We start from the raw sequence: 25,566 nt of genomic DNA on the forward strand, positions 1-25,566 counted from the left end.
GACTTGGCAACCCTAGCAGGCAACCCTACTAGTGGCCAGAAGGACCAGACAACTCTTAAGATTACAGTTTATCACTCTATCTGCTCACTGCACTGACCACTGCCCCACCAGTACAGATAACTGGTAGGGCCCTTCTCCTTTGCTGACAAACTCAATGGCAGTTTTGGCCATGCCCCCCTGATTCAGGAGCTTATCTGTCTCCTCACCATGGCTTTCATAGAATCATAGAGTTGGAAGGAACCTCCACGGTCATCTAGTCCAACCCCCTGCACAATGCAGGAAACTCACAAACACCTCCCCCTAAATTCACAGGATCTTTATTGCTGTCAGATGGTCATCTAGCCTCTGTTTAAAAACCTCCAAGGAAGGAGAGCCCACCACCTCCTGAGGAAGCCTGTTCCACTGAGGAATCGCTCTGTCAGGAACTTCTTCCTAATGTTGAGCCAGAAACTCTTGATTTAATTTCAACCCATTGGTTCTGGTCCTACCTTCTGGGGCCACAGAAAAGGATTCCATACCATCCTCTATATGACAGCCCTTCAAGTACTTGAAGATGGTGATCATATCACCTCTCAGCCACCTCCTCTCCAGGCTAAACATCTCCAGATCCTTCAACCTTTCATCATAGGACTTGGTGTCCAGACCCCTCACCATCTTTGTCGCCCTCCTCTGGACTTGTTCCAGCTTGTCTATATCCTTCTTAAAATGTGGTGCCCAAAACTGAACACAATACTGAACACAGTGATACCATCACATCACGTGATCTGGACACTATACTTCTGCTGATACAGCCCAAAATTGCATTTGCCTTTTTAGTCACCGCATCACACTGTTGACTCATGTTCAGCATATGATCCACTAAGACAGGAGTGTCAAACATGCAGCCCATGGGCTGGATCCAGCCCGCAGAGGGCTCCAATCAGGCCCTCCAGCAATTGGCCATTGTCTGCTTCATTCTCCCTTGCCTGCAGTGTTCAGTCACCATTTTGCATTTCTCCCCAGAGATCAGTCGGCCAGCAAAGCAGCCTTTCTCGGTTCCTTCTCTCTCCCCCTCCCTTTTCCCAAAGGGAGGAGGAGAGAGGAGGAGCATCAGCCAATGAAGAAGACATTGGATTTATATTCCGCCCTCAACTCAAGAGTCTGAAAGACCCTGGCTCTATAGCTCTGCTGGGTGATTAAGTTTGCGAGACTCAATTAATCACCCTGCAGAGCTACTGAGCCAAGCCTCTCTTTTTTCCTGGCTGAGGCTCCTCCCTCTCCTTGTGCCCTGGGGGAAGGAAGGAAATGTTCCAGGACTGACTGTTTGATTATTTGTTCTAAAACTTTTCCAGGTATAGACTCATGTTCCAAGTATTTCATCCACACCTGTCTCACAACACCCAGCACAATCTTTCTGGTGATTCCACCAGTGGAGAAGTTGGTAGGAGCTGACCCACACAACACATGGGAGCTATATATGTTCACCCTGAATATCATTGTTTGAATTTATTTAAATAACTTTTGTCTAAACATTCCTCTGTCCTTTTTTCAAAAAAGTAATTTGAATGTATTTTAAGCCTCTCACATCATGTGTGTGAAATACATTAGATGCAGATTTTTAAAAGTGTTAATTGTTCTTTTCTAGACCTCATTTTACCAAATGTAATTCCCTTCTGTTCTCCAGAGAAAGACAGAAACATGCTCTCAGATACCTAAACATTGATTTCCAAGAGCCCATTTCCCTCTCTGTGGACGTCATGTATAATTTACACATTCTTTTATCCTCTTGCACAAAATGTTCCCTCCACGGATCAGACTGTGGATCAGACCAACTTTTTGAGCCTGTGGGCACCTTTGGAATTCTGCCACAGGACGGTGGGCACAACTACAAAGTGGCTGCCACAGGAGGTGGAACTTCACACACAGAGAGAGGAAGTCCAAGTGCAGGAGAGAAGAGAGGTAATATAAAAAAATACTGGGAAAGAGCAGTGAGAGAAAACAAAACAAACACTGCTGGCAGTTGCCACTCAAACAGTGTTTTAATTTGCATAACCGATCAGATCTTCAGTGACCAATCAGAACGTCTGCTGGGAACCAAGAAAGAAGTAGGTGGGGGTGCCCACGAGGACCATGCTGGGGACTCATGGATCAGACTGTGGTTCACACGGAGAAAGACTTTCAGTTACCCACAAACAGAACTGGTCCAGGGAAGGAAACTATTCAATTTGATGTGAAAGAGCACATCCACAAGAAAAGAAAACATACAGATCATGAATTACTGTGACAGAGCTAACAGGTTGAGTCCCAGATTCCCATTCCTTTGTAGCATCTGGTCTCGAGGACAAGGCCACTTCTAGGTGGGGGGGGGGGGACCAAAGTGACCCCTCTCCTGCTCTGATTACCTCCAGGACCCCACTCACGCCTTCTTTCTTTCTTGCCTCCCTCCCCCCCCCAAAAAATCCCCAGCAAGCCAGGGCCGGATCTAGGGGGGAGCAGAGGGGGCACTTGCCCTGGGGGCCACTGGAAGGGGGGTGCCAAATTGGATATGGAGTCCATTCTATTCCATGGGCCCATAAGATAGAATGGGCCTGTGACGGAACCGGCCCGATTCTGCCTTCAGACCCGGTCCCGTCTGCTCCCTATGGAGTCGCCAACTCCTGGAGGGAGCTATTTCTCCTCCTGCCCCTTGGGCTCGCTGCCACCAAGTGTGACAGAACCGGCCCAATTCTGCCTTCATACCCGGTCCCGTCAGCTCCCTATTGAGTCGCCAACTCCTGGAGGGAGCTATTTCTCCTCCTGCCCCTTGGGCTCGCTGCCACCACCTGCTCAGCCTAGGGGTTCAGATTGAGAGGAACAGGACTCCCAATCCCCCTCTCCAGCTATGAGGCTAGGCCTCAAGGTCCTCTGCCACCCTGCACTTGGGTTTCACAGAGACCTCAGCACTTCTTTGGGGCACCCCTAGAGGATTGGCACCTTATCCAACTGCATGCCTTCCCCCTTCCCCGGGGCCCCCTTCTCAACACAGCGTGGTCTAGAGCGGTTGGGGATCTAGGTGGTACAGAGATTGACTGCCAGCATTTAAAACAGCAAAAAAATATTTATTTAAAAGAGAAAAAGAAAGGGAAAGAAAAACAAAACAAAAACAGTTGCATTTAAAAAGTTAGCACAGCACCCGCACAGCACACAGCATAACAAAGAAAAGTTGATTATAAACACATCCTGCTGGCCCTGATCTAAACATGCCCTGCCCTTTTGGATGACTTACTTTGTCTTACTGCCTGGAGGCCTCATTCTCTTTTGAATAGGCCGCATGCACAGGCAGGAGCTCTCCCACTGGCAACCTCTTCCTTCGAGCTGCAGCTGAGAACTAAACTCTTCCTGCTTAACTCACATGCAAAGAACAAAAGCACTTCCTGCCTCTCTAGGAGACTTTCCCCCTAGAGTTGTTGGTTTGGCTCTGGAAGGGAGGGGGGGTGGAGGGAGGCTACAAAGCCTGCTGAGGAGTTTACTGATCCCTGCCAATGAAGCACCACCACTGACTAAAATGGCGTTTCTCCACAGGGCCCATAAGTGGGCGTCATTTATTAATTTTGCAAAAAACCCCCCTCAATCCTGCAGCAAGCCATACTTTCTGAATTCTCGCAAGCAGTGGGCAGTCACTCTGATTGATCGTAAACAGCAGTGTTGCCAGGGCAATCGATATGGTGGCAAAATTCTGCAAGGGTCCAGGAAGCTTAGTAAGACATGTGTGGCTTGCCATGCTGCTTTAAGGGGGCAGGGAAGAGGCACAGTTAGGCAGCATGGTGTAATGGTTAGTGTCAGATTAGAATCTGTGAGACCCAGCTTCGAGCCCCTGCTCAGCCGAGGAACCTCCATGATCAGAGACAGCATTCTTCTGAACACCAGTTGAATATGAATTGGGGTGGGGGGAGTTTCCTTCCAGCTGTGCTCGTGGGCTCTCTGGAGGCATCTGATTCATCGCAATCAATAGATGGTGCAGTCTCATTTGGAGTACTGTGTGAAGTTCTGGTCGCCGCACCTCAAAAAGGATATTATAGCATTGGAGAAAGTCCAGAAAATGGCAACTAGAATGATTAAAGGGCTGGAACGCTTTCCCTATAAAGAAAGGTTGAAACGCTTGGGACTCTTTAGCTTGGAGAAACGTCGACTGCAGGGTGACATGATAGAGGTTTACAAGATTATGCATGGGATGGAGAAAGTAGAGAAAGAAGTACGTATTTTTCGCTCCATAAGACGCACCTGAACATAAGACGCACCTAGTTTTTAGAGCCGTTTGTGTGAATTTAGAGGCATTTGTGTGAATTTTTTGCAGTATTCGCTCCTTAAGATGCACACACTTTTCCCTCCACTTTTTGGGGGGGGGAAAGTGAGTCTTATGGTGCAAAAAATACTGTACTTTTCTCCCTTTCTCACAATACAAGAACTCGTGGGCATTCGATGAAATTGCTGAGCAGATAGGTTAAAACGGATAAAAGGAAGTACTTCTTCACCCAAAGGGTGATTAACATGTGGAATTCACTGCCACAGGAGGTGGTGGCGGCCACAAGCATGGCCACCTTCAAGAGAGGGTTAGATAAAAATATGGAGCAGAGGTCCATCAGTGGCTATTAGCCACAGTGTGTGTGTATGTATAAAATTTTTTGCCACTGTGTGACACAGAGTGTTGGACTGGATGGGCCATTGGCCTGATCCAACATGGCTTCTCTTATGTTCTTATGACTTTTGGTCAGCTTCCTCAGACAGCTGCAGATCACTAAAATTCTGTTCTACCTGTACCCCTCTCAAAGTAACCCCCCCCCCAAAAAAATGTGGTCAGTTGAACAAAGGAGTTTGTTTTTCCTATGCAGCAGTGAAGCTCTAATATGCCAAAAATTTTGGCAGGATATTCTTGGGAATGAAGGAAATGACTGCAACTGTCCTGCTCAACAATCCAATAATAACTTTGCTGTGAGCCCTGGCTTGAGTTATAACCCATCTCAAGGGTTGAAGTCATCCTTTATTAGTGGTGGGGGGTGGGGGGGTGGGCAGGATATCAATCACACAGCTGTGGAAGAGATGTTCCTGTCAAATGGAATGTGGCTTCTAAAACACAGGAGGTAGGTTGTGTTCAACTAGACTTCAAGAGGAAATGGTCAGGGCGGTTGAGATTACTGGGGAAGAGGTGAGGAAGTTTGTATCTTTTGTCACTGTGGTCGAGCTGATTCTTTGAAAACTGACTCCAGAGAGGGGAAAGAATGGATAAATTGTAGCAGAATAGAACAAAGATTCAGGTGGGGAGCTGTGTTGGTCTAAAACAGAACAAAGTTTCACTCAAGTGGCACTTTAAAGGCTAACGAAGTTTAATTTTGGGCATAAGCTTTTATGCACATGCACATTTCTTCCGATGCCCAGAATTAAACTTGTTGGTCTTAATGGTGCCGCTGGACTCAGACTTTGCCCTGTTGCTTCAGACCAACACGGCCGGCCAGCCACCTGCATTTATAACACAATATTGATGCTTCATTTGGAGAGTTTGGGTGATTTTTTGAAAACTATTTTAATCTTGAGGTTAAAAAAAAAAGGTAAAGGTAGTCCCGTGCAAGCACCAGTCATTTCCACGACTCTGGGGTGACTTTGCTTTCATGTTTTCACGGCAGACTTTTTTTTTACGGGGTGGTTTGCCATTGCCTTCCCCAGACATCTACACCACTCCCAGCAAGCTGGGTGCTCATTTTACCAACTTTGGAAGGATGGAAGGCTGAGTCAACCTCAAGCCGGCTACCTGAACTCAGCTTCCGCCGAGATCGAATTCAGGCCATGAGCAGAGCTTAGGACTGCAGGACTGCAGCTTTACCACTGTGCCGCGGGGCTGCTAATCTTGAGGTACACAATCACAAATTTGTGAGGTCGAGTTTGCTACACTGATTAGTGTGGAGCATTTCTTTCTGAGTAATTAAATTCACTGTCATTGAAGGTAGCAACTGCCACTAGCATTAAAGAGGGATTAGAGAGATTGATGTCCATCAATGGCTATTGATCAGGAAAAGTCAAGGGAACCTCCATAGCAAAAAAAGGCTAAAACCTGTGGATTCTGGTGCAAGAATGCTTTGGGCCCTTATACCGTTGCTTATCTGTCCAGGTCCAACAACTGGCCACGTTGTGAAACAGGATGCAGGTATCTTTGGGCATTTATAGCCCACCTAGAGTGGCTTAGAAGAGATAAAGGGGAGGGGACTCCCATGAAAACAGCAGCAGCAAAAGAAAAGTTGGGGACAGGATTAAAATTAGTCAAAAAATAATCCAATTGTATATTTTAAAACAAGCAGGAGACATCTTATTTTGCTTTCAAAGGCGCACAGCATCAAATCTATGTAACACCTTGACAGAACCACAGGAAAAACTGGTAGCATTATCAAGCAAGGGGGGATATTTCATCTAAAAAGACAAGAAAAGAATATTTGCAGGGCAGGGGGAGTGACTTATAGCAAACCCAGCAAGGAGCTTATAAGGCAAATGAGAAGTAAAGGTGATTTGGATTGTCTTCTCCTGCAGAGCCTTCTTTGGTAGTCTCCAATGTTCCCTCTAAGCTAGAGTTTTGTGAGCAAAAACTCTACTTTGTGAGCTACTGGCATTAAAGTTGTGAGCTACTGCATAACTGTGCTCTGGGGTCATCCTTCCTGAGCTAAGTTAAAAATGTGTGAGCTGAAGGCTAAAATCTGGGAGCTAGCTCATGCTAACTCAGCTTAGAGGGAACACTGGTGGCCTCTGGTCTCCCATCCAAGTACCCACCATGCTTATAACTTCTCAGATTGGGTGGAATCAGGCTAGACCACACCATTTCACATCCCCAGGTAGATTGCTACAATGTGTCAGCTTGTGTTCTATTAGATCTGATTCTGCTATTTGAAATGTTTATTTACTGTCAACTAATCCCATGAATCTTTGCCTACTAATACTAGAGTCATTATAGAATGTAGGGAGGGGGGGGAAAGAGGTGATTGAGACACCAAAGGCCAGCAAGGTCTTTGAAGTGCAGAAAGTCCGGCTGCTCCCAGGCGCCGGGCAAGGACACCATCGGGAGGAAGATGCAGTTTACATATGTGAGAGATAAGGGCGTGTGAACCAAGCATCTCCAAAAGACAAATGGCAACTTTATTATGAGAAGTGATTTAAACCCCTCATTGCTTTGATGTAGATCCATAAATGTCAATACCTTTCCCTATTTTGCTATCAGTTTCAAAGAACCTGTGTAGAGTAACATTGTTGTAATCATTAAAATGAAACTTAGTTTTTAAACAAAGACAAGTCTGATCATTTTGAAACTCCAATGAACCCTGCGCTGACACAATGGAGAAGTCTCCATCTCCATTGCTCAGAGATATGGTTTAGGATTTCTGGTTAAAGATCTCATGCATCAAGTATTGGGGAAAGAATTCTCTCTGCTTGACATGGTAGACAGCTTCTGCCAGTCAGACAAGATTAGTTATCTGGACCCATCACATGACTTGGTCCAGAGCAGCTTCATGTGCCAGGAAAGGCCCATGGCTCCAGGGAAGGGACATGGCTCAGCAGAAGAGCATCTGCTTGGCATGAAGAAGGTCCCAGGTTCAAGCCCTCGAATCTCCAGCTAAAAAGGACCAGGCAGTAGGTAATGTGACAGACCTCTAGCTGAGGCTCAGGCTGCCAGCCTGAGTAGGCAATACCAACCTTGATTAACCAAGTCTGATTCAGTATATGGCAGCATCACGTATAACGCACCACAACTAAATAAGTAACTTTGCATACAAATGGTTCCAGTTTTAATCCCTGGCACTTTCCAATTTAAGATCTGCCTTTAAGGAAGATCTTATATCCCAAGAGAGCCGTAAGTAACAGCTGAGCAAGAAAAGCCCGACAGCTGTAGAAGACAGTTTCTCTGTTTCATATCGGATCTGAAGTGCACCGTAGGTCAGAACCTTAAGCCAGAAAAGAAAGACAAACAAGCAGTGGGATTTCTTTGTTCCTGGTGCACTATATTGAAAAAAGAAAAATATTCAAATAAAAGCACAAACCCAGATTCCAAAGTTCTGTATTTTTTTCAAAATAAAGATCACACATTGTTTAGAGACAATCTACACAAGAGTTACAAAAAATAGTTGCCCAGGCATAAGCATACACAGGTTTGTTAATTATACACATATGGTTACAAGTGTGCTTGCAAAAGGGTCATTGGAAATATACACAAGGCTCCGTAAATGTACACCGTGTAGTGTTACAATTCTATATTCAAACAAGGGAAAATTGACAGTATGTTACATTCACTTACAAGTAGACAAAATGCAAAATACAGTTTTTTTTAATCTTCTGTACAAAAAAGGCAAAGAGATTGACACTTTACAAGGCGGAAGGGCGGGGAGGGGGACTCTGATTGTAAAGGAATACTAAGTGGGGGGGGGGCTGTACTTCTCTGCACTTTTTATTTTACTGCCACAAAAAAAAGTAAAACGTTACTTTTCAAAGAGAGAGAGTCAAATAAACACTATTTTTTTGTTTTGTTTAAATCCCCGAACTGAATAGTTTTGTGTATAACATTTAGAAAGGATTGCTACTCTCTGACTAGGTGACAAATAAAACCAAGCAATTTTTTTTTAAAACATTAACCAGGCTGTATAAAGAGAACATTTCCTTCAAAAGAAAAAAAATTTACTTCTGGTTGAAATTACAATTTACAATATACAACACTATATGCTACGACCATAAAAAGGGGGGGGGGGGTGAATATACACTGAAATGCACAGGGTCGGCTAATTTATTTCCTTACCAAAAATGGGTTTTTTAATGTTGATTCAAACTTCTCCACATTTACATTACAGAGGTTTACAAATGTACAATTGTACAATCAAAAGTATGTTCCACTACTAGGGTACATTATAGATACAGATTAGACATCAAAACAAGAAAATACTACAAATTTTTTATATATGCAAAGTCTACACCAAGTATACACTATATATTTATAGAAGCAAGACCAAAGTTGAGTTGGATTTTTTTTCTACATGCTAAATAATGATAAAAAAATTGCCTCCGTGTGAACAGAAGAAACTGGAGTAGGCAGTAAATACACACCCTTCTGTCTACTTTAAAAACCTTCCTTGGGGTGCAGTGTCTCTCTTCCGATACTGACTGCTAAGCTCAATTCTCATTTTCTTTTAGCACATTATACTAAGAAAAAGGAATTTTAAAAGTTTCAGAAACTTAAAAACTTACTTTCAAATCGAAGCTTTAGCAAACTGATTTTCTTTCTTTTCAATTTATAAACGACGTCAAATGCAAATTGGTGCAATTTAACTAAAATTTTATATTTCTCTTTTGAGTTCATGACTAAAAGAGAACAAAACCAGGCGTTCCGAGAAGGAAAAATAAAGCTCGCTGGCAAAGCAAATGAGTTAAAAACCGGGTGTGTTTTCTTTTCAACTGATTTTGAATCAGCTACCCTGAAAAGTTTCCGTATTTGAAATATAGTTACATCAGTGAACCCGAAAAAAGTGTGGCTTCCCATGTACATCTGTTGCCTATGTACAAGAATTCTATACACCACTTGAAACAGCAGGGAAATTGAATATTTAAAAAAATAATTAGTACATGTTATGCAGAATAAAATTAAAGGAATTTACAAAGAGTATTTTTGCCTTTTGTGTGTGTGTGTGTGTTTTGTTCTCTCATTTATGCTAAGCAACCAGATTATTTTCAAAGTGTATATTGGAATAGGATTGGTTGCTGGTTGTAAAAATTCCAAATAGTAGCTGACTCTTCCTGCAGGTTCCGTTGTCTCAGATGATACCGTTTGGTGGCCCGCAAATTGGCCCTAGATCAACCCCATTCTTCATGTAATACTTCTCCAGCTTGGCCAAGATGTGTTTTCCATAGGTGTATTTGCGGAGAGTTGCAATGTGTGGCCGGATCTAGAAAGTCAAAAAGCAAAGAAGTGTATGAACTGTCTACAGACAATCATGGCAAGAGGACATTCCTCTGCTGATCCTAATGCCCCTATCATCTAAGTTACTCTTAAATGAAGAAACATTTGACATGTTTTATTCTGTTGTATATTGCTCCTCCCTCTCAAAATGGGCTCAAGATGGCCAACAGTCAACAATAACGAAGAAGCGCAAAACATTAAAACTAAAGGAAACGATATACCCAGGATAGACACTTGCAGAACGGTAACTTCTGAGCATCCTTTCATAACCTTCCACTGGATGGGTGCGACAACAAAAATATGTCAGTTCTGGTGAGGTATTGGTGTGTGTGGCTCAGTGGAAGAGAATCTGCTTTGTATGCTGAACATTCCTGGTTTGGTCCTTGGAATCTCCAGTTAAAGGGATCTCATGTGGCAGGCACTGGAAAAGACCTTTCTCTCCCTAAGACCCACTGCTGCTCAGGAGACAATACTTAGCAAGTTGGAAAGCAGCCTGAATCCATGTGAGACAGCTTCAGTGGGCAGAGGAATGGTGAGAAGAGACCTAAATGGATCACTTGATGCTTACCGTGAAGGGTCCTTCTCCTCTAAGGAAAGGAGGACATCTTGGTGGATGACTCCTACCCTTCAATCAGGGAGGCAGGAACAAAGTCTTCCATTTTCTGTCTCCTTGATAAGAGTCACCCAACACTCCAGTTCTTGCTAACTCCAGAAAGCAGTCAACAATATCCTAAACTAAGAAATAAGGACTCTTGGACGGCAACTAGGAGAATAATCAATAATGGTAAGAACAGTAACTACAGGATAGAAAGCGGCCTTGCGGGAGTATAAGAGTGAAGAATGATGGAGACTTTGAGAGGGGCAAAATATCCTCTTTTCCTCAGAGGAGAAGGACTCTTCACAGTAAGTATCCAGCGGTTCCGTCCTCCCTTTGAGACGGAGGACATCTTGGAGGACCCTCCCAAAACAGTGTCCCTATTCTCCAGGTGGGACATTGTCATCTGTGTCCACAATACATTGTAACACTCTTCTGCCAAATGCTGCATCTGCTGAGTCATATATTTTCATCTTGTAACGTCTAATGAAGATTGATACTGTTGACCAAGTGGCTGCCTTGCAGGTTGTTCAGAGCAGAAGTGGAAGACTTTGTTCCTGCCTCCTTGATAGGAGGGCGGGAATCACCCACCAAGATGTCCTCAGTCTCAGAGGGAGAACAAAGGATATTCCAATTCTGTTGCAATAGGCTAGATCAATAGGACAGCTGAGTTACCAATGGATGTTTATTTGAATGTCCTCATCCAAAGAGCTTGGAGAGCAGGTAACAAAATATTCCTAGACACCGAACACCAGTCTGAACAATATTATAAGCTCCAACTTTAATGCAGACAACTGTGTGACTTCTTCGTTCAGCACATGGTCCTTTTGCATAGAATAGAGGGGTGGAAGCAATCTGTTAGATAGGCAGGGCTGGTTCATATCTTTATGGATCACGTCACTGGCATCTTGAAACAGATCCCACAGATAGTGCTGAGCCAATGCTAACCCGGGGCGGGGTGGGGGGAGGCAAAGCTTTAAATGTGATCCTGATCACCCATGGCCACCCCCAGCATTCTGCATCAGAAGCCCTGAAGCACTGTTGCCAAGGGCAGTCCTACATGAAGCGCACTGCAGTAGCCTAGCACTGGTAGCTACAATGGGTGTGTGACAGTCAGGTGGTTTGCACCTAAGGACAGAACCCTGTCTTCTTATGGGGCGGGGCTGGTAAAAGCACTGCAAGTCATTAATGCCAAGTGGGTACCTAGGACTGCTGCGCTCTCAATGCAAGCTACTTTGATTTCAAGTAAACTATAACAATTTCTTTCTGGAACACATGCACAACTAATTTAAAAGAAACTGCAGGAGAGGCTGAGGAGCTCTGTATCAGCCACACCTTTGCTCAGTTACAGGAATCACCCTCCTAGCCTGGAACAGAATTCACTAATCTGAATGGGGTGGGGACAGAAATGCTACAGACCACAACCAATGCTCCCTCTAAGCTGTGGAGTCTTGTGAGCAAAACATTCTACTTTGTGAGCTACTGGAATTAAAGTTGTGAGTTAGCTATTTGGCTGCTGCATAAATTAGTTTGCTCTGGGGCATCCTTCCCGAGCTGAGAGAAAAATATGGAAGCCGGAAGGTAAAAAACTGTGAGCTAGCTCACACTAACTCAGCTTAGGGGGAACACTGGGGATGCCACAGCATGATTTAAGACAGACCACAGGCCTCCCCAAAGACAGCCTCATAGGTGGTTAGATCACCAATACAATAACTGAATGGATGGATCATCCCAAAGGCCACCATTTTGGGGGGGGGGGGGGGGAGACAGTGTGGTGTTGTGGTTAGGGTGTCCAGCTAAGATTCCGGAGATGAGGGTTCAGATCTCCAGGAAGTTCTCTGGAAAACCTTGGATCAAGCCACACAACTCAGCTTCATATACCCCATAAGATAGCTGCTGTGAGGGTAAAACAGAAGAGGGGGGAACAGTGCACGTCACACTTAATTCCTTGGAGGAAAGGGAAATGTATCGAATAAATACATTTGGAGTTGTAGCCTTAAGAGTCTTCAGAGAATAAGCAACCCAATGGTATCAGTTTAACGCTCCAAAGAACCACACTTTTTTTAAAAAAAAAAAAAAGAGGGGAGATATTCTTGTTTGAGTATTACAGCTCTGATATAGGAATTTCTGAGCTTACTTGTTTCTTCTCAGACAGCTTATACTAGTACTGTTGCATTTTCTCTGAGCTATGTGAATGGCTTAAATTTATATTACATTAGTTGAGGAAGATTCGAGTCCACGAGCCCTCCAAGACCAACAATAATCAAAGCTCCCCGAATCAGATTCCAGGGGACAGCTGACTCTCAAAAGCTTATATCCTTGAAATCTTGTTGGTCTTTAAGCGTCCTGGGACTTGAAGCTTGCTCTGCTTACTACAGACTGGGGTGGCCAAAGTGTGGCTCAGGAAGAACAGGTTGCTTACCTGTAACTGATGATCTTCGAGTGGTCATCTGTGCAGTCACACTGATGGGATATAGGCGCCTGCGCCGATCTCGATCGGTATTCTTGAAAGCTGCGGATTTCCGCGCCCCAGGCCCAGTGCGCATGCGCAGAAGCCCCACTGCGCATGCCCACAGGGACCGGAGCGGACATCCCGCCAGTTCCTTCTGACCGCTGCGTAAGCCGTTAGAGATGGACCGGCAGCGGAGGGGAAGGAGGGCGGGTAGTGTGACTGCACAGATGACCACTCGAAGATCATCAGTTACAGGTAAGCAACCTGTTCATCTTCTTCGTGGTCTCTGTGCATCACACTGATGGGAGATTAGCAAGCAGAGTCCTACCTGGAGGAGGGTGCAACGGTCCATCATCGAGAAGCCTCTTGAAGCACCGCACGGCCCACTGATGAGCGTCTACGCCAGTCCAGGTCCAACGCATAATGGTTTACAAACGTATGCGGGGAGGACCAAGTGGCCGCATCACAAATGTCCTTCAGTGGGATTCCTCTCATAAAGGCTGCCGATGTCGCTAGGGCTCTAGTGGAATGAGCTCTAATCTGTCTTGGCAGGGGCCTCTTGCTTAACAAGTAGCATAGTTTTATCGTCTCAGTTATCCATTTGGAGATTCGCTGTGACGATACTCTTACACCTTGTGATGTTGTGGAATATGAGACAAAAAGTCTAGTGTCCTTACGTCCAGGCCTCACTCTATGTAAGTAGAACGAGAGTGCCCTTTTTACATCTAGAGTGTGAAGTTTCCTCTCCCAGTCTGAACTTGGGTTTGGAAAGTACACGGGTAAGCATATTTCTGCATTCAGGTGAAAGGCAGATGTCACTTTCGGAAGGAAGGTTACATCCGGGCGCAGCCTCACTCCTTCCGCGCTGAATTTCAAGTATGGGTCATCGCAGCGCAACGCTGCTAGTTCACCGACCCTGCGGGCTGAGGTAACGGCCACTAGAAAGGCTGTTTTCCAAGACAGTAATTGCAAGGAACATGTCGCCATTGGTTCGAAGGGTTTTCCCGTTAACGCCTGCAACACTGCTGGAAGGTCCCAGGCCGGGGCTGGGTCACGTACCGTAGGGTACAATCTTGCTAAGCCCTTTAAGAACCGTTTAGTATCAGGGTGAGAAAATACCGAATGGCCTCCCAATTGTTCATGGTTAGCCGATATAGCTGCCAGGTATACCCTCACCGATGACACCGTTAGTCCCTTGTCCATTAGTGAAAGCAAAAAGTCTAATATTAGTGGCAGGCCTGCCGTCCTAGGTTCTTTATTAGTCTTGTTAACAAATTGGGCAAACCTTGTCCATTTATACTGATACAATTTTCTCGTGGATAACTTTCTACTATTCAGCATGACGTCAAGGGCTCTGTCCGACAATCTCGTCACTCCAGCCGCCAAGCTGTGAGTTTCAGGTGGGGTACATCGTGGTGAATCACCCTGCCGTCGTGAGATAGTAGAAGGTCTGAGCTCACTGGAAATTGGTGGAACCTCCCGTGAGACAGCCACAGTATCGGGGAGAACCATTGTTGTCTGGGCCACCATGGTGTGATGAGAATCCCCTTGGGGCGTTCTAAATGAATCTTGTGAACCACCCTCGTGATCAGTGGGATCGGTGGGAAGAGGTACACGTGCCGGCGGGACCATGGGATCAGTAACCCGTCTCCCAACGAAAGGGGGTCCGCCCCCCCTCTGCAGCAAAATTTTTCGCATTTTGAGGTGCTGCGTGTGGCAAACACGTCCACTTCCGGTGTGCCCCATTTCTGGAACACCGGCCGAAGGAACTCCCAATTGAGTTCCCATTCGTGGAGAGAGGCCCCCCCTCGACTGAGGTAATCCGCACAGGTGTTCAGATTGCCTGGCAGATGTGTGGCTACTAGAGTTGTGTCCAATTCTCTGCAGATTTCCCAAATCCTTAGGGCTAGAAAGCACAGTTTCCTTGAAACCGTGCCGCCTTGTCTGTTCACATAAGAGAGGGCAGTGGTGTTGTCTGTCAAGATCGCTACCGTTCTCCCCGTAATCAGGTGTTTGAAGGAGAGGACGGCATGATGTATGGCCAGCAGCTCCAGGAAGTTGATGTGGTAACGCAGAAGATCCTGAGGCCATTTGCCCCCCACACACATGTCGTTCGCGTGTGCACCCCAGCCCCACAGGGATGCATCCGTGGTTATAGTCAGCGTGGGAGTCTGCCTGTGGAACGGGGCTCCCTGGAGGAGGTTCAGTCTCTCCTGCCACCAGGGCAGGGTCCAGAGCACCGACGGTGGGACCGTCAGTTGGCGTGAAGGGGGGTCTGTTTGGCAGTTGAACACACGTAGGAACCACAGTTGCAGTGTCCTCATGTGGAATCTGGTGAAACTCAGTACTGCCGTGGTCGCTGCCATTAAGCCCAGGAGGCGTTGAATTTGGAACGCCGTGACTGTAGGGTTGGTCAGGAACACGTGTATTAGAGATATGATGTCTTCCGCTCTTTGTGTCGGCAGGAAAGCCCTGCAGGCTTTTGAGTCCAATATGGCCCCTATGAATTGCGCTCTCTGGGAGGGCTGCAACGCCGATTTCTTTAGGTTGACCTGTAGGCCTAATTTTTGCAGAAGGGCTAAGGTGACTTCTACGTGCCGTGTTAAAAGTATTTCCGAACTCGCTACCAGCAGCCAGTCGTCTATATAGGGAAAGACAGTGATCCCCTGTAGACGCAGATGAGCAGCCACCACCACCATGATCTTTGTAAAAACTCTCGGTGCCGTAGAGAGGCCAAAGGGCAAAGCTTTGTATTGGTAGTGGGAGTCTCCAATTGTGAATCTGAGGAACTTTCTGTGGCCCTGATGTATGGTCACATGGAAGTAGGCATCTTGCAGGTCTAGTGTGGCCATCCAATCCCCTTGGTTCAGTAGGGGTAGGATGTTCTGTAGGGAGACCATTCTGAATTTGTGGTTTTGTATGAAATTGTTTAGGCCTCGTAAGTCCATGATGGGTCGAAGGCCTCCATCCTTTTTGGGGATGGTGAAATAACGGGAGTAAAACCCTCGCCCCTCTTGGTTGGTTGGCACCTTCTCTATCGCATCTTTTTGGAGAAGCGATTGGACCTCTTCCTGTAGAGTGAGAGATGCTCTGGTGTGAATGACAGTGGGAACTGTGGGGTTTTCTCTGAATTCTATTTGATAACCCTCGCGGATTATCGACAGAACCCATTTGTCCGTAGTGATTGTGGACCATGCCGGAGAGTATGGGAAAAGTCTGGTATGGTGTGAGTCCGAAAGGTAGGGGGCAAAACAGGGGGAAGGGCAGTCAAAGACCCTGTTTGGACGGTCTATTCCCCTTTTGTCTGGATGGCTGTGACGAATTAGGTGAGTACTTCGTTTTCGGGTTGTACGGCGGCTTGGAGTAGGTTGAGGAACCTTTGGGCCTCCATTGTTGCTCGGTGGGTTGCTTGGAGAATGGCTTCTTACTCCAAGGTTTGTTCCAGGAGCGTTTCCCCTGGGTTCTAGATGACATGGGAACCCCCAAATTGCGAGATGTTTTGATGCTTTTGTCCATCTCTTGCAATATGGTGTCTGTGGTGGAGCTGAATAGCCCACTTCCGTCAAAGGGAAGATCTTCGATGCAGGATTGTGTATCCGGCTGGAGTGCCGTCGACCTCAACCAAGAGTGGCGTCTTAAGGTGATAGCTGAGGTGAGTGTTTTTGCTGAGATGTCACCTGCATGTTTAGCCGAATTAATTTGCTGCTTAGCTAGTGCTATGCCTTCCCTTTGAATTTTCTTGAGTGCCTGTTTGGCTTGTTCTGACAGGTCCGGAAGTGTTGATAACTGATCCCATAGGGCGTATTGGTAGCGGCCCATGCACGCGCCATAATTTGCCACCTTTATTCCCAGCGAGCCTGCCGTATAAATTTTTCTGCCTAAATTGTCCAACTTCTTTCCTTCCTTGTCTGGAGGAGAAGCATGTGTCTTTCTGGCCTTTGACGAGGACGCCACCACCACCGAGTTTGGCTTCGGGTGGGTAAACAAAAACTCGGCTGTGGATTCCTGGACTCGATACATGTGGTCGAGTCTTCGGGAGCTTATTGGTGTTGAGGCTGGCTTGTCCCACGATGCTTTTGTCGTGTGTAGCATCACCGTAGTTAGTGGTAAAGCTATGGCCGTCGAGGTATCCAATTGCACGACATCGAACACGTTATCGGTAACCACCGGCTTGGGTTGGACCGTCGGTAGCGATAGAGTGTGTGCCATCCTTTTAATTAAATCTCCATATGATTTTAAGTCCTCTGATGGAGATATGGGCAACTCTTCGCCTACCTTGCTGGATGGAGCTGGCTCTTCCGGCGAAGAAATTTCCTCTCGGGGAGAGTCTTCCCCGGATGTTGGGGAGCCTTCTCTGGATTCTGAGTGCTCCGAGGAATGCTTGGGTGTTTCTTGGGCCCTTGGTGACTCGGGAGTCTTCCGCTCGGGGCTCCGAGATCGTGGGGTAGTTTTCGGCTCTTTCGGTGGCGTTGTGTCCGGTGGTTTCGACACCGACGCCGACGGTGTGTGTCGAGGTCGGTATGACGTTCGGGATCTGACAGATGCTTCCGATTGTTGGTCCCAATCCAGATGTCTGGGAGGGAACCAGGGGAACATAGAAGGCATGGGGCAGGACCCGTAGAGGTACTGCCACTGTCTTTGATCCCACGACATTGTAGGCGGTGGTTTCGGTGGGGAACGATCCCTGTTGCGAGATCTCTCCTCTGAATCTCAGGATCGATGCCGATACCGGGGAGCGTGCCGAGGGCTTCTTGAACGGTCGCGCCCGCGGTCCTCCCTCGGCGTGGTAGATCGATCTTCCTTGGGGTGCTGGGTTTGCCGACGATCGGGGCTGACTGATGGTTCCCTGATCGGCGTTCGGGGTTGAGCGGTGTCCTCCACTGTGTGTATCTCCAGTGGGCTGCTCTCCGCTCCCGATCTCTGGGATAGCTCTAAGTCGCGATCCGAGTCGGATGAAATGGCGATCTGCGTCGACATCGATGCCAACACCGGGGGGCTTAACCGGCGGCGTGGGGAAGCGAACAGCTTCAGTGGTGGTACTTTCGCCGTCGATCCCGATGGTGACGTCGGTAGCGAAGTCGCGGACGATCGATGTTTGTCCGACTTTTTCTTTTTCTTCGCTTCCGGCTGCAGTCCCTTCTCCTCCCTTGGCCGTTTTGCAGGAGTGGAGGAGGCGGACTTTGATGCCGAGCCCGATTTTGTGGGGCGGTCGGCGTCGGAGGTGCTCTTGTCGGCGCCGAGCGACTCCGATGTCGACGGGGTGTGCGTCGCTGCCGACGTTCGTTTAGGCGACAGTGCTTTCTCCATCAGTGCCGCTGCTAAACGACCCGCGCGGTTCTTTTTCGTCTGGCGGGAAAATTTTGCGCAGTGGACACACGCGTCGGGGATATGCGTTTCTCCCAAGCAAAAAAGGCAAAGAAGGTGTCCGTCTGTGGGGGAGATCTTGCTACCGCAGTTCTTACACCTTTTGAAAAATCCCCACCGTTTTTCCATACGGGGGGGGGGGGGGTGAGGGAAAGGCGGGAAAAAAAGGGGGAAAACTGAGGGAAAAGTTTCGGAAAAATCTTTCGCCTTCTCCCTCCCTAGTCTTTAAAAAGACTGTTGTGTGGTCTATGCCAAGTAAAGTTCTATAACGTTCAAAATCCAACAACTAGCAACTTCCAAGAAAAGGATTTCTACCGACCGTGCGAGAGATCGACCGATCCAAGCGGCGGTCAGAAGAGAACTGGCGGGATGTCCGCTCCGGTCCCTGTGGGCATGCGCAGTGGGGCTTCTGCGCATGCGCACTGGGCCTGGGGCGCGGAAATCCGCAGCTTTCAAGAATACCGATCGAGATCGGCGCAGGCGCCTATATCCCATCAGTGTGATGCACAGAGACCACGAAGAAGATACACATGTCGCTCTTTCACACATATTGTGTGGCTCTTAAAGCCCCTACCGCCCCCATCAGCTGGCTTGGAGAACACATTTAAAGTTGCTTTCTTTCTACCTCTACCTCCTGCAATCTATTTTTCCTTCCTTCCCCTTGCGTTCATGTCTTGTGGCTGTCAAAACATCTGACATTTATTCTAGTTAAGCAAGTTTGGCCACCCCTGCTACAGACCAACATGGCTACCTATCTTAAATTACTAAGTTAGCTGTGGTTAATATGAACAGAATTCCGTTATCTCATCCACACTTCTGCAAGCTGGCCTCTGAATTTTTTTTTTTTTTGCTAAGTTCAGGATGCATTATTTCAATATCTAGCTGAGTCTAGTTTAAAACTTGGCTTTTTGTGATCAAAGATCAGCCAAGATTGACAGATGGCAGAAAGAACAGACAGAAAAATGTAATGGATAAGGAAGCCTTCCACGGAGGTGGGGGGGGGGATGTTTGAGCAGGGTTTCAATTTGCTAAGAACTTGGGTCTTAGTGCTCTGCACAGCTTTGTGCATGAGAATTAAGCGAGCTGTGGAAACAGCAGCAGTCAGATGGCATAATTTCGGGAGACTGCAGAGCCCGGGTAACATGGTGCCTACATGCCAGTCAACGGCAAAGAGCAGATAAGGTAAAAGTTGTAGATCAGTGGCAAAAAAATCCTTTACTTCCCCCCTAGTGAACTTCTGTAGCAGAGGGAGAAAATCTCCCTGCCCGTTGACTTTTGTGTAACAAACACTCCTGTAAGCAAATCAAGGGACCAGCAGCTCACCTTGTGCATGACAATCTTCCGTTGGGCTGGCTCCGCCACATCGATCATTTTCTGTACCACGTAGTTGGCGTACTGATCTTTCATCATGGTGTATAAGGCACTGTGAGGGCCATCGTTCATAGTACACACCTCATCAATCAGCATGGCGCGCTCCGTGCGGGAGGCGTGCGTGACGCATTTCTCCACCACGTTGCTGCAGCAAGTAAAAAAAAAAAGAGGAGAAGCATGGGTTATCCCAGAAGCCACAGCCCAAACAGCCTCAAAGCTGAAATTCACAGATGACCCCACTCACCATGGAGATGAATTTCCATACCAAGGGGCGGGGGGGGGGGGGGTAATGCTGCATCACCTGAGCAAGGTGTGAACATTTCTCCATTGCATACATTGATTTTACTCTCTGAGAGTAGTGGCAAAGGAAGGATAGCTACGGTACACCTCCCAAGTCTGTCTGTGCCTACATCTTGTATGGGATGGACCGCAGAGTGGGAGCGGGGGCAGAAGGCCACTCAGAAGTGATCAATTTGCTGCCAGAGGATGCAGGGATGGCCACTTTAAAGCACAGAAAGCTTTAAAAAGGGACTAGACAGATTCATGGAGGGGAGATCTACTCAGTGGCTGCTAGCCATGGTGATTAGGCAGTGAACCTCCGAATACCGATGCCAGGAGACAACATCGGGGGAAGACCTCCGCCTCTCTACCCTGTTTGTTGGTCATTCAGAGGAACTGGGAGGCCACTTTCTGATACAGGATACTGGACCAGATGGAACGCTGGTCTGATCCAGCAAGGCTCTACTTAGGTTCTTAATCTCTGTTCAAGTGGTTATAAGTGGATCTCCACCCCCTCCTCCAGGGCAGCTGCAATCACTTTCTTATCCTTGTTTTGTAAAGCCACTGTGGCACCTTCTCTCTTTCATGTGAACAAGGCGCACGTGTAGATACATACACACATGACTCTCTCTTCCTGGGCATCAAAACTGCTCTATGCCTCATTTAGAAAAAACACAGCTAATGTGGCTGAGGTTTCTTCCCTAGCTGGTCAAGTTACAATTTGAGGAGGTGGTGGTTTGTATTGGGAAAACAGGAGTGGGAAGTTTTCCCACCCAAGAATTGCAGACCTGCTGTGAAACTCTGCCCTTTTTCTTCTTCTTTTTTTTGTACTAGCTCCCATTTTATTAATGGATTATCCCAGTGAGCCACCATTCTGGGACTGGGAACTTCCAAGACTGGGGAGAGGTGGGGCTGTAAAAGCTCTCGGAAACAAACGTTCTGCCCTCCACTGCTCTAGAGAGATTACTCCAGGATGCACACAAGCCATGCGTACGCACATATGGGCAACCTTTATATGCCACTTTTAGACATTTTTGCTCTAACAGAATCTGTCACTATAATGTTACCTACAGCAGTGTGATGTTGCTACTTCCAAGACTTCATACCCATGCATTTGGCAAAAGTATCAGAAAAACTGCTTTAGAAAGCATGAAGTTTCCATGAAGGGCTGAAGCTCAGGGCTCAGCTACATACAAGGAAGTCCTACAGTCTCCTAGTATTTATCCTGGTCTTGTCAACGAGATATTACTCAGGGGCCAAATTTGGATAAAGGTCACAACTATGGGGAGAGGGTTCTTAAAGCTGGATTAGATGACTCTTGAGGTCCCTTCTGGCTCTGTTTTTTACTTATACACACAGACTTTTCCCAACAAGAAACTGCCCCCCTCCTCCAAGCTGATATTTGCTCTGCTGAGGAAACTGACATGTAACCCATTTCTACCATTAAAACTGTAACCCATCAGTACAATTAAAGTTTCCCAATGAAGGGAGAGAGGAGGTGGGGGGGGGGGGGGCGGACAGACAGGATTGCTTTCTTGAAGTATTGGAAGGGCTGTCACTTAGAGGAGGGCAGGGAGCTGTTTCTGTTGGCAGCACTCACAGTAATGGGTTTAAATTAAGGGCGGGAAAGTGCTGGCTGGAAATTCGGAAAAACTTCTTTACAGTAAAAGTTGTTCAACAACAGAATCAGCTACCAGGGGAGGTGGGTGAGCTCCCCCTCACTGGCAGTCTTTAAGTAACAGCGGGACAAACACTTTCAGGGATGCTGTAGGCTGATCCTGCATTGAGCAGTGGATTGGACTGGATGGTCTGTATGGCCCCTTCGAACTCTGTGGTTCTATGATTCCATAGGGGCAAACAGAGGTGGCTCTCCAGGACCACTTCAAGTCCGGAAACTGGGGGGGGGGGTTAAGATTCTTCTCCTCATGTGGTAGGGTTCCAACCCAAACCGGGGCTACACACCCCTAGGAATTAACTTCTGATCCCGGAACTCCCAGGGCTTTGTACTGTATAGTTAGGCAGTGGTAGCACATGTGTTTGCATAGAGAAGGTCCCAGGTCCATCCCTTAGCATATTGTTTTTTTAAAAAAAAGAGACGATCTCAGGTGTTGGGAAAGACTTTACTTTGCTAGAGATCCTGAAGAGTTAGCACTCAAGCCAACAAGACCGAGCCAGACAAACCAAGAGTCTAATTCAATATGCAAGAGTTTTGCATGTTCAGAATATTATCCCCACTGCAGCGAAGTTGCCCGAAGAGCAGGCTGAGATGTCCTTCAAATTGCCTGTCAAAAGCAGCAGTTTTCCTTTATCTCTTGACAGGCTCAGCTTCACCCAGAGCAGCAGTTCCCGCAAGCAGCGGAGAGGCATTTTGCACTGGTGTTGAAAGGATACAAGCCAAGCACTGATTACATTTCTGTGACAGAAGAAAGGCACGCACTGAAGCTGTCCCTGTGGCTGACAAGAGCAAGATCCTGGAGATGATACATCCAAATCTCTGCCTCCCAAGAAGAACAGGTCATCTGGCTCTTACAAATTATCCTGTGCCCTTTCTGCATGGCAATCCCACATACAACAGTCAGAGGAAAGTATTTAAAAAGTCAGAGATCTTCATCCTACTTGGAATTAATCCAGAGGTGGGCTTTTGATTAGCACGGGATGTCAGTCAGTCAGTCAGTCAGTTTAATACGGCTCTAGGCCAATCAACAACAACAACACAACACATCGATAACAATACAACAACAACACAACACCAAGCTAAAATATCACAAAACAATATAATAACTATGTACAACCATCAAAGTAGTAATAAAATTTTCTGATATAGGCAATACTTAACTAAGGGCAACTTTCTTTCAAATACAAGCAGTGTTAAATTTCTTCCTGTCAAGGTCGGAAACATATAGGAACTTAGCAAGATCCAGGGAAAGTTGATCACACCCGTCCCCTAAGAGGAAGTGCAAGACTTGGGCCTGATTTAAAGATTCAGCTAACATTAAGTGGTTCCGCAGAAGTTTGTACCTTACCTCTGTATGGAAAAGACAGTTCAGAATAAGATGGGGAACAGTATCAAGCTCCTCCAGGCCGCACGGACAGATCCTGTCTTCTAGCGGAATCTTATGGAAACGGCCCCTCAGAACTGCTGTGTCCAAAATGTTCAAGCGTGCCAAGGACAGCATCCGCCTGATCTTAATTGGCTGTATCTTTCCTAGATACCTGGCACTTTTAAGATCACTTGTAAAGAGGGTTGGGATATACGTCCCCCCAACTTTTAGCACGGGATGAATAAAAAGCCACTTTTCTACTGTTGTTTTTGGCTTAATAAGGTTTCAAATTCAGGGGTGTCAAATTGTTTCAGGGTTTTTTTTTTTTTTTTTTTTAAAGTTTAAATGTTTGCCACCCTGTGGATCTTGATTGGGAGGAAAGGAGGCATAAAGATGTTTTAAATAAAATAAAGCAAATCCCCCCTCCTTTTTTTTTTTTTTGCAAAATGCATGGTTACATTTTGCACGATGAGCAAGTTTCCGGTTGGGCAGAGTTCAGGGAACAAGTGAAGCCCTAGCTGAAAAGTGCAACAAACTTTTGCTTTATATTGTTCAGCAGCACATCTGAACGTGACCGGAAACACATTAACCTGAAAGCAAGTTCTGCTGTATCACAGAAGAAGGAATTCAGAAGCCTAATCTACACAATCACTTGCCACGGGGCACTTTCTGCTTTCCCTTGGTATATTTGTGCATTTTAAAAGGTGGCCATGTGCATCTGGCATGTTGTTCCCTCAGGAATTCCAGAATAATTCTATGCAATTGTTTTGGCCTGTGACAATGACAACGCTTACACGATGCTCCTGGGAAAGGAAAATTCAGAATCTAGTGATCCTCGAGTTCTGAGAGTATGGAGACTATCTAACCATCTGTGTTTCAAAGCTCTCCTTCAAAATAAAACTTCAAAACAGCTTCCTTTAGGCATGATTCATGGGATATGTGACACCAGAGCTCTGAGACATGTGAAGGTGGGAGGGAATCATGTTAAAAAGGAAAGAAGTTTTTTTAGAGCCCTTCATGCACCACACAGTGTACATGAATGTCTGCCATGATCAATGCTTGCAGCAAGTACGGTTGCATGACATTGCATCACCAACCAGAGACATGATAAGCTGTAAAGTGTAGAGAAGGTTTCAGGGAAGGGGGATACACATCAGGACAGAATGACTTGGAAGGTGGTGTAAAAATAATCCATAGGACCTTACTGAAGGCTCCAGTTCCTTTGAATAACCCATAAGAATTACAATTAAAAGTCACATGTCCTCTACAAATTTAAAAGACTAATGACGGCTTGTGTCTCAGCCACAGCTAATGACTCCTGTCCAGTACACTTGATACAAAGATTTCCTGTCTTCGTTTTTTGAGACACTAATCAAACCTCCTTGGGATTACAATTCTTAAACGTATAGCAGTATGTTTATACTGCATCTCTCTCTACTCCTTTCCCCAATCTAAATCAAATACTGATTCCTTTTAATGCATTAGGAAACTGCACAAGAAGCAAAGTCACGTACCTGGCGAACTTATGCTGGCTCAGCACAAGGACGTTGCCTCGGATTTCTGCCACAATCTTACTCTTATCTTCAGGTCGCCCATGTTCAAGTACATGCTGGATAACGTAGTTGCCGTACTGATCCTATTGGGCAGACAGTGAGAACACACAGCTCTGAATCAGCTCTCCGTATTAGAAAACCTTGGACTTCTATTGCTTATATGTGCACTCCAAAAAACAAACAAAATCCTGCCGCATATTATTTCTGAAGTGGAAGATATAGCCAATTTTTTTTTTTAAAAAATCCAAGACTTCAGGAAGCCAAATCTGTCTTCCCTCCAAGGATATAGTTACTGGACCCCCTGCTTACACATCAGGTAAGGAATAATAATATTTTATACAATTACAACCCACTTTTCCCACTTTTAGGGGGAACCAAAGCAGCTTACAACATTTGTTCTCCCTCCCTCCATTTTATCCTTTTACAATCAATTTTATTTTAAACTTTTTTAAGGGCATACAGAATGAAAAAAAGGAATGGGGGGGGGGGAGAATGAAAGGTAAAATTATGAAAACACAATACAGAAGATAATTTTTGCAGACATTAAGGACCATCTTCGATTAAAATATGTGTATGCATAGAAAAAATATACGACATGGTGGCTTAAGAAACCATGATAGCAACCTACTCAACTTATTTTACCATTTTCTTACAATATATTATCAATTTTATCCTCTCTTATCAATTGTATGAGAAAACATCAATAACCTCACAGAAATTTTGTATATAATTTTAACGTAACAGTTTGTGGTAATAAAAGTCAAACAAAAGGTAATATCCTTAATATTTCATATTGAAACTTGTATAATATAAACCATTCAAATATATGACCACAAAGATTAGTTACAGTAATCATAGAAAACTCGCCAGTTATTTTCAAATTCATCTTTCGATTTTGGATGAATGCAGTTTTATCAATTTTGTCACAGCTGCATATTCTCGCATTTGGTTTATCCAGTCCTCCTCCCTTTTATCCT

General features: G+C 45.9%; 1 protein-coding gene across 10 annotated transcripts in view; it reads right to left on the minus strand.

Moving 5' to 3' along the window:
• Nucleotides 1-8,031: 8,031 nt before the first annotated feature.
• The window catches only part of PUM1 (pumilio RNA binding family member 1), a 106,302-nt gene continuing 88,767 nt past the window's right edge, over nucleotides 8,032-25,566 (minus strand). For all 10 annotated transcript variants that reach the window (XM_060258553.1, XM_060258555.1, XM_060258552.1 and 7 more), the window contains exons 20-22: nucleotides 24,551-24,672; nucleotides 19,669-19,861; nucleotides 8,032-9,920 (exon numbers count right to left, since the gene is read on the minus strand). In XM_060258553.1, coding sequence (XP_060114536.1) covers nucleotides 9,789-9,920; nucleotides 19,669-19,861; nucleotides 24,551-24,672 — 447 coding nt within the window. In that variant the 3' untranslated portion in view covers nucleotides 8,032-9,788. The remainder of the gene's footprint in view (nucleotides 9,921-19,668; nucleotides 19,862-24,550; nucleotides 24,673-25,566) is intronic.

Source organism: Heteronotia binoei, chromosome 17, assembly GCF_032191835.1.
Source record: "Heteronotia binoei isolate CCM8104 ecotype False Entrance Well chromosome 17, APGP_CSIRO_Hbin_v1, whole genome shotgun sequence".
Taxonomy (NCBI): domain Eukaryota; kingdom Metazoa; phylum Chordata; class Lepidosauria; order Squamata; family Gekkonidae; genus Heteronotia; species Heteronotia binoei.